This window comes from Tachypleus tridentatus, chromosome 4, assembly GCF_004210375.1.
Source record: "Tachypleus tridentatus isolate NWPU-2018 chromosome 4, ASM421037v1, whole genome shotgun sequence".
NCBI lineage: Eukaryota > Metazoa > Arthropoda > Merostomata > Xiphosura > Limulidae > Tachypleus > Tachypleus tridentatus.
In genome coordinates, this window is record NC_134828.1 from 83913659 (window position 1) to 83929770 (window position 16112).

Here is a 16112-nt window from a genome sequence, read left to right on the forward strand (position 1 = left end):
GAGGAGCAAACAACGTTTTGACCTTCTTCAGTCATTGTCAGGTTCACAAAGAAATAGAGAGATAACTGACCAATAGCTGACCACATGTTTGAAGGGGGTTGTGTAGCTGAGTGTAGGAATATAGAGGGCATGCTTAGATGTTTGATTATATTAATATAGGTTAAGGTGTTCCTTTGTATTGGTTTATTTTGGGTTCACGTTGTTGTATAAGTAAGGCTTCTTTAATTTTACATTTGTTTATGTTTGTTTCTTTATTTAGTATTTGAGTGTTTTCTATGGTTATGTTGTGTTTATTTGACTTGCAGTGTTCAAAAACGTGTGAAGGTTACTTTTTATGTTCTTTTAATCTGGTTTCCATTTTTTACTTGTTTCTCCAATGTAGAAGTCATGGCAGTTATCACATTGTATTTTATAAATAATGTTGGTGTGGTGTTTGTCAGTGTAGTTTTTACATAGTATGGACCTTAGTTTTGTGCCTGGTTTTTGAATAAATTTGGTATTAACTGGAATGTCATATTTTATTACTAGATTTTCCCAAATGTTGGTTATTTTTTGCTGATGTTGGGAATATATGGTATGCAGCAGTATATGGTTTCATGATTTTTTAATTCATGGGACATAATTACTTTTGTAAGTTGACTTTGCTTTTTGTCTAGGTGTGTGTGTATAATGTCTTCTACGGTTTGTGGAGGAAACTTATTGATATTGATGAAGTATTGTTTTATTTGGTTTCTTAGTATGTTGAGTTTTTGTTTTGTTTCATGTGCTGAAAACATCCAAATACTAAATAAAGAAACAAACATAAACAAATGCAAAATTAAAGAAGCCTTACTTATACAACAACTGAAGCCCAAAATAAACCAATACAAAGGAACACCTTTATACCTATATTAATAAATATAGTCAAACATCTAAGCATGCTCTCTACATTCCTGCACTCAATTACACTACCCCCTTCAAACATGTGATCAGCTATCGGTCAGTTACCTCTTTCTTTTTTTGTGAATCTGACAGTGACCAAAGAAGGTCGAAATGCTGTTTGCTCCTCTACATAAAAACTTTCTCAACCCACACCAGCTGTTTTTACATATATATAAGTTGCAGAAAATGTTGTAAAAATTAGCTAATTTCAGATGCTATTTTTAAATTGTTATTGTGTTTTCCTCATTCACCTTAATTTGTCTATTATAGCTCAACCTAATAAATGTGTGTCCAACTCTTCACTACCCTATATATTTTTTGTTAAAATACCAGAACTTGTCAGTTGGGCTGAGTAATGAAAGAGAGAATATTCTGTGAAATGCTAATTATGTATAAGCAGGATAATACTTAAAAGTTTTGGTGTGAATGCTGAAAGCTGTTGAAATATTGGAAAACCAATAGAACTAAAAATTATTATAAAAACAAGTTTACTTCAGACTCTTTTTTTCAGATTCCTTTTGTCCTTTGTAGCTTTAAATCAATGTGTATAAAAAATATTGTTTGAAACATGTATTTGAAACTATATAAGTAGTTAACTCTTTTTCTATAATTTTTTAGGCATATTGGTTTTTCCAGTGTTTTATCAACTTTCAATTCTCAAATTATATTTCTGAATGTATGGAAACTTCAATTTTTTGTAATATTGAACTTTTTGATGAAATTACTTATTTTTCAGCACTACATTTAGCTATTTGTGTTTCTTGCCATTAATGCAATGGTTTCCCCAGTATTTACAAAGTTGTTTCATATCATTTGATTTTTGGGGTCATTTAATAACATCGGTAACTTTCAGGTATAACACAAGCAGTAGCTTTAAGGCATGCTACAGATTGTCATTAATTTGGTGTTGCTTATAAATAAATCCACTAAATTATTAAAGTTCAGTAATACAATGGCTATGTCATTGAGTTTGATTTCTCACTTTTTATAGCAAGTATTTTGCTATGTTTGATAAACGTTTTTTCCAAGTGTACAAAGTAGTCATGGGGGAAGTAAGAGGAAATATAGATTCTTTTTCTCTTACTTTAAGTCAATTTTAAAATGACAATAAACAAATATTTACAACACTTCATAACTTTTGCAAATAGAAGTAACTATTTGATTTTGTTTGTTAAAATTGATCAAAAATGGTCAAATCATTGCACATATTTGTATATGTATTTGTCAGAACTTTTATTAATTAATGTCTGATATTTCAAGACATGTTTTATTTTTACAATAGTCATTATATGCAGCATTTGTCATCTTTTGTTTTTAATTATTCACTTTATCATTTTTTACACAAGGTATACATTTTCATGCTGTTAAATTTGTCTATTTATAATTTTTTTATTACAAACATCTAAGTTTTTATTCATTTTATAAATAAGTTTTCAAACAACATCTGTGGAAACTGATAAATATATTCATGTTTTTTGTTGTTTTGTTTTTACCTCTATTAGTATTTAAATTATTTTTTGTACAGTTTTTCTCATTAGCACCACTAGATAAATTATTTTCTTGCATTTTGAATATTTTTTCCAAGGTGTTACCAGCAGTAAATTAAGTAATAAGCCTCTAGAGTGAGTTGTATAGTTTCTTCCAAGATTTTACCACTGATAGATTCAATAATTGTCTTCTAGTTGGTTGAACAATATTTCCAGGGAAAACTACTGTGAATATATTGATTTATTGGGCTACTAGAAAAAATAATGTTTTTTGCTAATGAACTTCTAGATGGTTAAATGGTGTTCCATAGAAGTCTGCCTTTGATATAATATTATTAGCCTAATGAGAGAACTGAGCCAGACAGGCTGAGAATCTGTTTAATGGTCTTTTGTAGAAACCACCTGAGATTAGTTAAATATTGGTCCCTGAAGGAAGTAGTTTGTGCAAATATTTATGGTGTTTTGTGGGAAATACCTTTCACAGATTGATAGTTGGTTTGGAGATGTTCCTTGGGGAGGTTGAATAATTGTTACTCTAGGGAATAATCTCTGAATGTTGGGAAATCTTTCCCTAAAGAAATAGAAATTTCCTCTGAGTAATAGTCACTCAGGTAACTTCTGCCAGATTGAGTAAAGTTTTCTATTGAAATACTGTCAACAATTTATAAAGAACAACTTTCAATAAATAAAGTTCTCCAAACCGTAGTGCCCAAGCAAAGAAAATGTTGTAGGATATTTTGGAATGGCATTCTTAGTATATTTTTATGTACATTAACTCAGGAGTTGAACATTGGTTGTTAATTCTCCTATGAGTTGTTGCTAGGTATAGAGGCTGGTGTAAGGGATTATGCAGCTTAAATATTCTTTAAAAAGTTCTTTGAATCATATATCATATTTGTCCAATGCAAGTAAATTTGAATCTGTCAAGCATTTTTATAAATAGTTAAGAGTATGGGGCATGAACTCTAATTTCCTTTAAATTTAATTTTTGCACTTTTCATACTTGTTACTTTCTACAAGCTGTTAATATTCTTAGTAGATTTGTATTACACTCTATTATTTTCAAAAACGAGTTTACAGATTTTATGGTAACAACAGATATGTATATGTTCTTTTGTTGAGTCTTTTAGTTTGTAGCATACCTAAGTTTTTTTTGTTTTTTTTTACAAAACATTTGAGGTTGTATTCATTTTTTAATCCAACATTTTAAGAAGTTACCCGTGTGTTTGTGAATGTATAATATAAAGACAGAGCAGTTTAGTACGGTGTAATTTTGTATATCTGTGTATGTAGATAGAAACATAGCTTATTTCATAGCAGCAAATGGGAACCAGCGTACAATTACACCTTATAATTTTAAGCACACATTAAAGTTGCCCATCAGTATCCTATGCAAAGAGAACAAAACACTGTACAAACACAAATTATAATTAGGTAATGGAATTAACACTGTATACAAATGAAAGTGTGGGGTAGAATTTTTCTTGATCACCAGTGTCTCTATATTATATATTTATTATACACCTTGTTCATTACTGGACATACATGTTATAACAAACCTCTTTTACACACCAGCTCCAACATTGTTTAGAACAACCTATAAAATAACACCTGAAGACTAGTTCTGGTAATTCTTCAAATACCTAAATCAAGAATATGATGGACATATTCATGTCCTATTATCCTGAAAAGTTTTCAAGTCTCTATTTTATTTTAAAGCTTTACACTGAAATTTCTTAATAGCTTCATTTCAATATATTTTTAAGTCTATGTTTATCAATATGTTTGTTCTCCATGTGGATGAAATGTGGGATCTAACAAATCTTGTTTAGAGCTGCTTGGTGTTGATAGCTCTTCAAGTATCTACAAGCATCTAAATGAGAAATATCATTGAACTGGTGTGTAAAAGAGGTTTACCATATGTAGTTCAAACAGTGAACAAGAAGCATGTATGAAAGAGAAACTGGTGATCAAGAAATTAAAATCAATGTTGATCTTTCATTTACGAGCGACAGAAATTCTTCAAGAGGTTTGACTTAAACTGTCTTTACTTTAATACCTGGTTCAAGGCAAAGGAGATGCTACAAAACAAGGAAAGAGCACCATCATAATTTTTTCCTGAAATATTTCATACCATAAGTCTTCTGTAAGAGCTAATGATATAAGTTTCCATTCAATCAAAGCGTAATGTTATTTTAGGATACTTGTATAAATTTATCTTTAGTAAGTCAACTGTCTTCTTATATATATGTAAAGAACTATTAGCTCAGTAATAAATTTTAACATTAACCATAGTAACCAGTTACCTTGGTAACACCTCTCTTGGTGCTACAAAATATCCGTTTTGTTATGAAACAAGTACTGTATAATATTGCATGATTTGTTGCAAGAAGTTAATAAAGTAAGATTGTTTTTATTTTTTTCTTAATACTATGTTGTTTTTAACTACATACCATTTTATAGGTTAAGTAAGCTCTGAATAACAATGTTGCAAATTATTTCTTAAATTTACCCTGAATATATATTATTCAATAAGACAAGTTCTAAGAATTTTGTTATTATGCTGTACAAATATATAATTAGTACTTTTGAGAAGGTTGAGTTATAATAAAACTCTAATTAGTGAAAAATGTCTTAGACTTTGTTTTTCTAAATCTTGTATGAGATATTGTTTTATTGTCACAGTATATATATGCATTGTATGTGATTATTAAACTTTGTTTGTAATAAGCATTATTCCAAGACCTATCATGTGTAATAATTGAGTAAATATACACACACAAACCAATGTATTTCATGTAACTGTTCTTGTATTATACTTTATTAGTGACAGGTGTTTACTAAAGAAAGGTTAACTTAGAAATATTATAACAGTTGTATTGTAACCTAGCCGTCCAACCTTTTACCTTCCTACAAGAAATATTTCCTTGTTTGGTGTACCATTTGTAATTGTATGGTATATGTATTTGTAATGGTTTACTGACAAATGTTTCATATGATGTAGTAAAAGTAATTGATGTATATTATGTACATTTGTATGCTATTTAGGCTTAATGAAGTTTGCCATATTATTGTATAGTAAAAATATTATTTTACTAATGACATAAACTTAATTCATAACTGGTTTGAAGGTGAAATATTTTTTGTTAGTAGAATGACTTGTGTACCTCATGCCTTCTGTTTAAGAATGGCTCTCTTATATCTTTTAACATTTTGTAGTATACCAAGTGTCAATATGAAATGATTGTTAAAATTCATCAACTTTTTTTATGTCCAAATGCAATGTCCTACAAATTGCATGGCACTGCTTAATGAGACAGGTAAAACAAAGTCGTGCTATCTATTTGTATAGGATTAGGTAAAACAGCCTTCAAAAATATACTAATTTTGCATTAGTCATCATGTTTCTTGTTGTAACATAACAGGAAAAGTGATGGTAATAATAATGTAAAAATACAATAACAGCAATTTTTACAGTAGGCAGGTTCTGATTATAAAAATTACAATGTTTCAACCCACAGTATCAGGCCACCATCAGACAAAAGCAACATTCAGAAAATTAGTTGAATTTAAGAGAATGTAAAATTATTAATCTGTAACATTATCTGAAATTCAACTGCCTTTTTCAATGTAACTTTTATCTAATGGTGACCTGATACCAAGGGTCAAAATATTTCAACCATTAAAATCAAAGCTGGCCTACTGTAAAAGTTGCTGTGTTTTTTATTTTTATATTAATTATTCTGTTCAGTAGGTTCCTTATGAAAGATTAAAATGGTAGTAATTTTCAGTAATAAACTGTTCTGTTGTAACAATAAGTTAGGTCCAGTTCAAACTACAATGTAAATTACGTCAGTGTCATTATGTTGCATTTGGTTATGACTTCAGTACATGACTTGAATGATAGACAAACAGTATCGGATAAGAGGATTGGAAGTACTGACTTGTTTTATAATGATAATATTAATGAGTTTTCTTTCTTTTTTTGCAACCATACATATGCCAACTTTAAGTGGAGGAATTTCTTAGGAAAATTGTTAGTAAAACAAACTTTTTTTTGTAAATGAAACATTAAACTAATCTATTATATCTTTTAACTTTAAGTTCTGTATTTTATTAAGAATATAAGATCACAGAGTTTATATTGTTATAAATGAAAATATTATCTTTAGATCTCAAGTTTTAATGGGTTCCAAGAGAAAATTTTGGGACTTTTTTTTTTTTTTTTGGGGGGGTAGTTTCCAAGAATATATGGGTAGTTTTTTTCCTTTTGTTTGTACATTTTAATACTTTATTTATATCCATATAGTATGGTTTAGGGACATTTGTAAAATTTAGGGAAAATCAATGTTTAAAAATTGTTGTATATTTCATGAGAAATCTCAAACTTGCTTGTTTGTAACATTCTAGCTGAATACAAGTGACTAAGTGTATCTTATAAACATTATTCATATTCACCAAGTTATAATTTCAGGTATCTTATGAAGCTATCATGCATCACTGCTTAATTTATTTACATCCACATCTGATGAATAATAAAACAATTTTTAGATAGTAATGCAACATTCTATTTAAAAAACAATATGCCAGGATACAAACTATCAAAGTTCTTCAGTACTTACAAAACTTGCGTATTAATAGTTCATTTCTAATAAGGGATAGTTTTGGAAAATGATATGGATTCCATATAAAACTGATAAATGTAAAATAACCCTTAAATAATAAATTGTTTTTGTTGAAAGATCTTAAAACTAAATTCAAGGAATAACATACTTTTAATATACAGGAAATAGTGGTGTTTATAAATAAACCGGGGTTCTTCTTGGTGAATGGTACCTTTGTATTGATTTATATGTGGCTTTATTCATTAATAAATATGCCATTTGTCTTTATTGTTAACAATCTAGTAATCTGCTGTACAGAAATATTGTTTTGTTTCATTTTTACAATAAAATAGTGTTGGGCTACATTACAGCAATTGTCTCTTATTGTAAGCATGGCAATTCTGTAAAGACAGTCTTGCATGTCAAAAATTCTTTGTAATCAAGAACTTGTGGAGAACTGAAATGTATTAATAAAAATTTATTATCCATGTCCATTTCTTTTTATATTTGAATATCAAACCACCACTACTTGTGGAAGATGTATTCACACTTGATTTTGAAGGATTAAGTCAAAGTTCTTCACATTCTGGTATTTAAGCAGTGAAAAGATGTAATTTTTTAAACTTATGATTCATCTATGTAACTAAATTGTTATTATGTGTCATTTTCTCTTTTCTGGGCTCTCATTTAAAGCTTAAGAAGTTTTAAAATTATTTTAATATCTGGATTTTTTTTTGTTAGAAATATAAATGTTTCTTTAACTTCAATAGCATTTTTCATGAAACTGGGATTGGTAAATATGTTTTCATTATTCTTTTTCAAACAAACTTTATGCATCTCAAGACAGTTAACTTAAACGTTTCTATCCTTGTAGAATGTGATGCTAATCTATCAACACTACATAGAAGGTAAATCTAATGGATGAATAAAGAAAGAGATGCAAGACAGCTAAATTATAAACATGAGATTGAATTATATATGGTAAAGTAAGTATTTCCTAACAGTTACTATTTAGTTGAAGTTCTGTTTTTGGATACAGTTTAACAGAATATTATATGAATTCATACTATAGTCATCACCATAACTGAAACTTAGTTGCATAATATTTCTAACTTTTCTAATAGAAAAGAAATTATACACAATTTCATTCTGCCATATAATACTGACAAATATAAATAAAGAAGGGCATTTCATACAAATGTAATTTATAAACACATTTATTTCAACTATTTTAAACAATACTGTAGAGTACAAACTAATGTTTTCCCCCCATTACTTAGCTATTGTATCCCAATCTAAAGTATAATTCAAAACTACAAAGTTCTTGGTATTTTGAATTAATATCTCATTTCTTTAATTTTGCTAACAAAAGGAAAAAATCCATTTTTTAAATGAACACAATCCATGTTTGATGTGATACTGAATAAACTGTATATTCAAAAGAAAAACAAGTCTGGAACAATTCAGTGCTAGTTAAAATTTGATATGTTAAGCTTTACCAAAGACACTGGAACCAGCATGAAGAGTGCAATGGCAAATCTCTAGTGTCCCACAGTTAAACTTTTGTCAAAGATGACTGTTTTGTTTGTTTGTTTTGAATTTTGCGTAAAGCTACTCAAGGGCTATCTATGCTAGCTGCCCCTAATTTAGCAGTGTAAGACTAGAGGGAAGGCAGCTGGTCATCACCACCCACTGCCAATTCTTGGGCTACTCTTTTACCAACGAATTGTGGGATTGACCATCACATTATAATGCCCCCACGGCTGAAAGGGCAAGCATGTTTAGTGCGACTGGGATTTGAACCCACAACCCTCAGATTATGAGTGGAACACCATAACACACTTGGCCATGCTGGGCCGTCAAAGATGAATGGACTTAGAAAACAAAATTCAATTTAATTGATTATGGCCCATTTCTTATTTTGAATATGCATTTTATTAACCGAAAAACTTGTTATTCGAGATTTATACTTAATGGATTAAAAAATGATGAATAAATTCAACACCAATATGACAGATCTAGGGAAAGCTGTATTTTAGTAATATACAAAAACGACAAATTTTCAATAAATGAAGACCATGAACATTGCTCAGTTGTATCTACAGTACATATGGTGACAGAGGTATGGTGTGTTTTTTTAAACTCAATATCACCAACTGATTTTCTTCTGTTAGGAAAAAAAAAATTGATTACATTCGTAGGTTAAGTCATACTATCACAAATATTAAGCAAGTTAAAAATAACAATTATTAAATAAAAGTGAGATAATTCATCAGAATGACATTTACTGTAAAAACATTACTGTCACCAGCATATATATCTTACCAGTAATGTAAATAACAAAACTGAAAACAACCAGTTACACAGCCAAATATCAGTGTTCATAACAATCCTTCTTTCATGTTTTTTTTTAATTATAAGTACAAGAAAATAAGACAACTTTAATTTTTCTACTTGAACATAATTAATCATGGTGTTTTATTTCTTGAATAATTTACACATATTTCATGCTTTACTACTGTTGTTGTTAACTGGAGTCAAGTATTACGGTGTATTTAAAACATCTTAAAAATATAATAAAGAAAAATTCAGTACGTTACTTTCACCTAAATTGTATAAACATTGCAAGTAAATTGAATATAATTTCACAATTAAAAAACAAAAACTATTAAATATGTTTCATTCGTCTTTAGATAAATGACAAAGACTTACTTTTTTTAATGTAAAAACCCTAAAAATTCAGAGGGTCATTTCAAAATTAAAAGTTTTTAAAGTTTATGGCTCAACTTTGTTTTAATCATGTCAGTTTAGCAAGTTACAATTAAAAAAAGTTCAGTTAAAAATATTTGTTCATTCAGTCAGACAGTTCTTGAAAAATATTTTGGAATGTAAGTACTTTCCAATACATATCACAATACTTCACTCAGAACTTCTTTTAAATAAAAAATAAAGTTTCTGCCTTAATTTGAATTTCAACTAAAGAAAACGTGCATTAATGAATGCTTACACAAACCTTAATAATGGAGATAGTTACACAAACTTTTAAGTAATGTTTGGTTGTCCACTAGAAATAGGGCTAATTTGTTAGTAGTGTAAGTAATATTCCTTGGCTGGTATAAAAATAATCAATCTATCATCACAGATGTTTTAAACAACTGTTAACTTGTTCTTATCCATTAACTTGGTTTCTAATCAGTATATTGTGCTGACCAGAAGTTTAACTAGATTAAGGTTTCTTAGCAAAATGAAAGCCCTTGTATTCTAAAGGAGATATTTGTTACAAAGCACTACAACAATTGTGTGTTCACATTTAGACAGGAGTTTAAATAAAAATTTATAATTTATGACTCATGAAGTATGACTACATAATAATCCAGCTTTATCACTATAATAGTTTTGTGACTTCTTTGGCATCAAATACATAGAAAAACACCACACTCATGTGGACTGTTAATAATATATAATATTATGGCATGTACAATATGTACTGGAACGTTTAGTAACACAACAAAGTACTTTTTTTGTTGATATGTAACCACACAGCAGACAATACTGCAGTTTCATATTTTTACACAGCCATTTAGTTAATGAAGCACATTTATGACTAAGGAAATTATCAGTACTCACGTTTACAAGATCTCTTCAAAGGAACTATTTTTCCCAGTTAAACAAGCTCGTTTTCATCAGTGAATAAGTTTTAAGAAGCCACAAACATTTCTGTGATTTTCATAAAATAGGTGGTACTTCAATTACTACAAGGATCAAAAAATGCAAAACTTGTCCATTATTTCGGAAAAAAATACATCTCTGGTAAGGTAACTGCTAGCGTGGCACGAAGGTGTTCAGTTCAAAGTATCCCTGATGTTCACTTCTGAAAGCTTCAATAACTGAGATCTTTCTTAAATAATAACTACCCATGAAAGGGTCAAATGTTCTTGGTTTTTGTACAGTGGGGCAGTGCAATATCCAGTTAAGGTGCTTCAGACAATATGTTACTGTCTAGATGACTTTGTTCAATTAATCCTTGTTGGAAGGAAGTTAAACCTGAAGTTGAATCCTTCAAGTCATTGCTATAGGCACCAGTGCTACAGCTGCTATTTGAACTGTGAGGTAATATATCTATGGAAGTTATATCTTCTGATGATCCATTTTCTCTAGCATCAGTGGAGTTCCTGTGTAATCCTGGAAATTTGGATGTCATACCAAGTTTCACTCCTAGTCCTATAAACTAAATTATAACAAATGCAAAGATTTATCAGTAACTGCTCAGTATACCAACTATATGTACTATTTATGCTTTCATTTACAGAAATTTGAAAGCATACATTAAAACTAAGCACAATCCATTAGTTATCTTCTGATATTTGTCAGTATACATTTTCTACCAGTATATATATAAATATATGGAAATCTACTTACTTCTCCCATGACTGAAATTGGAGTTTCTCCTGTAGTCTTGGCAACCTTATGTTCTATAAGATAGAACATGTACTCATCATACAAAAGACGAATCAGGTGAAAAGACCCAAAGCTTGCAGCACTACGAAGAGTCAAATCTCTGATCACCATAGAGCTAAATAGAAACAATACTTTTATCAGTTCCAAAAATATATAATTATACTCTATCAATGTTAAGTAGCAAACAGATATTTATGTTTGAAAGTATTATTTATTGAAGCTGTGTAAACCTATATGAATAATGAATTAATAAAACTGTATGTCTTTTAATGTATTATTTATTCCAGATGACTAACCATGTACTTGCAACAAAGTATTATTTATTGCAAATGATTAGGTATACATAATAACTAACTTAAATCTAATTAAACACACACCTGTCCATTATTGTAGGATTTATTTTAAAGTATAAACAAAAATAGTTTATATGATTTCACTTTTCTCTAACAATACATTAAAAGTTAAATTTTTTCTCCTAACATAACTTTAAGCTGTTATGTAAAATACCTTTCTTGTAATGTGAAACATGTCAGTTGACAAAAAGATGTCACATCTTTCGTTCAAGTCTTAAACTACAGAGGGTTGACTATATTATATTAAAACAATTTTGAATATGCACATAAGCAAGTAATCTAACAATCACACAATATAAAGTCACAGCAGAATGGTATGTATCAAAACCACATTTTGATGTTGAAATTTGATACGTAATGTTATGCCACTGAAAACTGAGTTCTTCCAGGAAGGGTATATAATTGCCTCTTCCAACATAAAATATTCATGCACTCAACTCATAAGTATGTGTTCAGATCAGAGAATCATAATTTCCAAAATGAGGATATCCCTCGTGAGTCATTACATGTCAAATCATCCAGATATTGGAAACTTTTTCAGATGACCCTCTCATTATGCCTTGAAAAAATTCACATGTATTTATCTACCCATATAATGAAAAATTGCCATAGATTAGATCAATATCTCTAATAGTTTCTGATTTACAGCCCAGTAAAATTTAATTAATTTTTTATTTTTGGGCAAATTGAATTGTTTTTAAATAAAAAACGTATGGTCAGAGGATACTTTAAAAATTATAACTCGAAAAGTAGGTTGAACACCATCCTGATTTTTTTTGTAGAAAATATTCAGAGATGTAAGAATATATGGTAAAAATCTGAAAAGGCTGAATAACTGGTGACATGGTCAAACTGTGGCCTGAAATAGGGCTATTTGTAGCTAAATCGTAAACAGTTGCATGCAACTAAATGTTTTTTATAGGAGATCTAATAGACTTTTAATTACAATATTTGCTGATTTATCAACTGATATGTTATAGGAAATTAGAAAACAAAAGTCAGCTTTGTATCACATTGTCTTAGAGCTATGGCTTATTACATAAACTTTTATTTTTACGATTTTGGGTTTTTAGGTGATTTTACTGCCTCACTATTGAAATCCTAAGAGAGATAAACTTGGTTTGAGACCATGTTTGAATTCTGTGAGATTAATTCAGTCAGTGTAGCAAATTTCAGCCTTCTACTACCATTACTCTTGCAGCTTTAAAGCTAAAGTTGCCCAAAAATGAATTTGCCAAAAATAACAAAAAATTAACTAAATTTTACAGGGCTGTAAATCAGAAACTATTAGAGATATTGATGTAATCTTTGACAATGTTTCATTATATGGGTAGATGAGCACATGTGAATATTTCCAAGGCATTCTGTTGGGGTCACCTGTAGCCCCCTGGATGATTTGACATGGAATGACCCTTGTACCAAATAGCATTGAAAATGAAGGAATGTGGATCATCAGGACCATCCACAAAGAGATCTGCAATTTGTAACCCAGCCATAGTAATAAAAGTAAAGCATCTTGTAACAGGTAAGAATTCATAAATACAAAGGTCAATGGTAAAAGTAATCCACAAGAACTGTGCAATTGGTATTGAAAGGATACCTATGTAATAAAAATCAACTCTCCCAGCAGCAAGAGTGACCAAATGAACATCCAAAAACAATAACATCTGTGACATAAGATACAATGAGGAATAACAAAGAAGGACAGAACTGGAACAATCCCCCTTCCCCTTACTTCCACTGTAACTCACAACACAGAAGAAGTATGATTAAGAGAGGAATACAGTCAACCATAAACATGTGTGAGGACTTATGTTGATTGGTTCTACTCTAAATCCAACAAACAGCCATGAGGTACAGACATCCATGCAGGTATAGGATGATAACTCCCAGTAGAAGGGTGAATTGCAATTACATGTCTCACTTTTTCAAAATTGTATGATGCATATCGAAGGATATTATGTCATGTACACAACATCATCAAGTAGGATCTCCATACTCAAGCATCTCAAAAAGGAATTGAGTATTTATGCTATTCCATAAAAAGATATATTACTGAAGTTGTTGGATGCAATGCTTATAGAATTGGTTGCAATCAAGTTGTTCAACTGAGTGCTACAAAACTACTGTCCTTATACACTGGAGAGAGTATGAAAATCTTAAGGAAAGAATAGAGCATTTTGCAATACAAACTATGCTGCTGGGCAACTGTCAAAATGCATGGTCATCAGACAGAGTACAATTGGACATACTGTAATGACATGGTGAGACACCAAAATTATTTTAATATGACACACTCAATGTCTGCATACTTTACTTGTCAGTATCCACCAAAAGCAAACTGGTAAACAATTTAAACCACATGATATGATCACTGGTACTTTCCAGTAAACTCACAGCTTTATACTGATGCTTCTGTTGTAACCATGACCGAGACTGATTTTAATGACAACATTAAGAAAATAACTGATGCTTAATCAATAGTTGTAAATACTTCATCATCAACTCACCTATAAAATGACCATTTAAGAAGGAATTGTCGAGCAGCTTTGGGAAAATCAGGCTTCTCTTTAAAGGGTTGTAAGACTAGATTAACTACTCCCTCTAACCAAGCTGCCCACTGTTCAAGTGAATTTTGTTGTTGAAGAGTCACCTTGAAGTCTTGTTCTATACGCTGTACCATTTCATCTTCACACTGGCAGACCCATGAAGCTTGCTCCTATAAAAATATAATAATGTGGTTTGTACCAAAAGCTCTTTTGAAAGTCTATATTAAATATTAATTTTTTTATCCCAATATTGTTGAGATTTGTCTCAGGTACTCAGTTTTGAAAAAAAAAGTATAAAAATGTGATACACCAACAATAAATACAGTAAACTATAAAAATGTGTTAATAATATCAAATTTTTACACACCTAAATAACAGTACCTAAATAACCTACAGTATTATGAATATCATTCAGGAGTGAACTGTTAGTATAACGAAAATCAAGATTAGTATTTCCCATCTATTATCTTGCTTAATAAACGTTCTTCTGTTAACTTAGTGAAATTATTTTTATTGTCTACTTTTATGGTGAATCACAAACAAATATGATTTTGTTTGTATGTTATGTTTTTTAAAGAATCATAAAAGCTCACATTGAGAAATAAGCTCAGCACTTCAGTATTATTAAAAAACAAAAAAAATATAATACAGTAGACCTCAACATTAAGGTCACCCTTCTGACTGTATCAAATCCCCTCTTTAGCACAGTGCCATTAATATCAAAAATGAGTTACACAAACCTGGAATCCATGCTGGCCATACTAAATTTCTGAATTTTGAGACCCCCCCGTTTTGTTTGGTATATGCATTAAAACCCATTTTTGTTACATGTATGTAAGCATTCTTTTTATGAACAATGTAAAAACATTAAATAAATGGAAAAGAATATACACGTTTTTGTAAATATATTTCAATTCCACTGTTGTGCTTTCACAAATGATGTGATGTTAATACAGGGGTTGTGTCATCTGAATTTGTTGCTCCCAACTCTCTTGAAGTTGTTCTGTGGCTGGAGCATCTTTGTCCAGTCTGCAAACAGTGCAGCATTAAAAACTTCCTTCTTTTCTAGTTTTATCTGACAAACACACCATCAGCTCACTAAATGGAATGCTGTCTTTCTCATCATCACCAAGAACTGTTGGAATTTATTCATCGACTTTGATTCCACAGAAGTGGAAGCACTTCTATACAGTTAATGGTTTTGTCTTTCTAACTACTTCTGCAACCCAGTAATTGACATCAAAGATATCCACTTCATTAGCAAGAGGTTTTTTGTAAGATTAAGGTGCACTTAGAAGGAAAAATTCTGAGATATCAAAATCATGAGACTAGGAGGTCTCAGGAGTAGATTAGCTGTGCTCTTTTTTCTTTAGTATTGGTCATAAAGTTTCAAAGTAACTCTTGAAACTTTGAACTACTGAACATTTCATATTTATTTTCTGTTTATTTTATTGTCAAATTTGCTGAAAATAAAGCACCAAATCACTGCTTGTGTCATTAGACTGTTTACATGACACTTTAGATGTTTACATGTTCTCAAGAGCAACAAAGCATGCACAGAGAAATAAGATGACTTGACCCCTGCTCCAAGAACAAGATGCAGAACATATCAGCTTATGTATCCTGCAGTGTTTACAACAAGAATTCCCCAGAGTAATAAGACTGCACTTCACATCTGTGAATCTAGCATATGGTCCATAGCCAATCCAGTAAACATTGTTAGTGTTTAAATACTTTTCA

General features: G+C 30.1%; 1 protein-coding gene across 1 annotated transcript in view; it reads right to left on the reverse strand.

The window, feature by feature from the left end:
- Window positions 1–8213: 8213 nt before the first annotated feature.
- LOC143249586 (DNA-binding protein RFX2-like) overlaps window positions 8214–16112 on the reverse strand; it is a 114125-nt gene continuing 106226 nt past the window's right edge. Inside the window, exons 17-19 of the mRNA XM_076499701.1 lie at window positions 14334–14542; window positions 11432–11585; window positions 8214–11240 (exon numbers count right to left, since the gene is read on the reverse strand). Of these exons, the coding sequence (XP_076355816.1) occupies window positions 10983–11240; window positions 11432–11585; window positions 14334–14542 (621 nt within the window). The 3' untranslated portion in view covers window positions 8214–10982. The remainder of the gene's footprint in view (window positions 11241–11431; window positions 11586–14333; window positions 14543–16112) is intronic.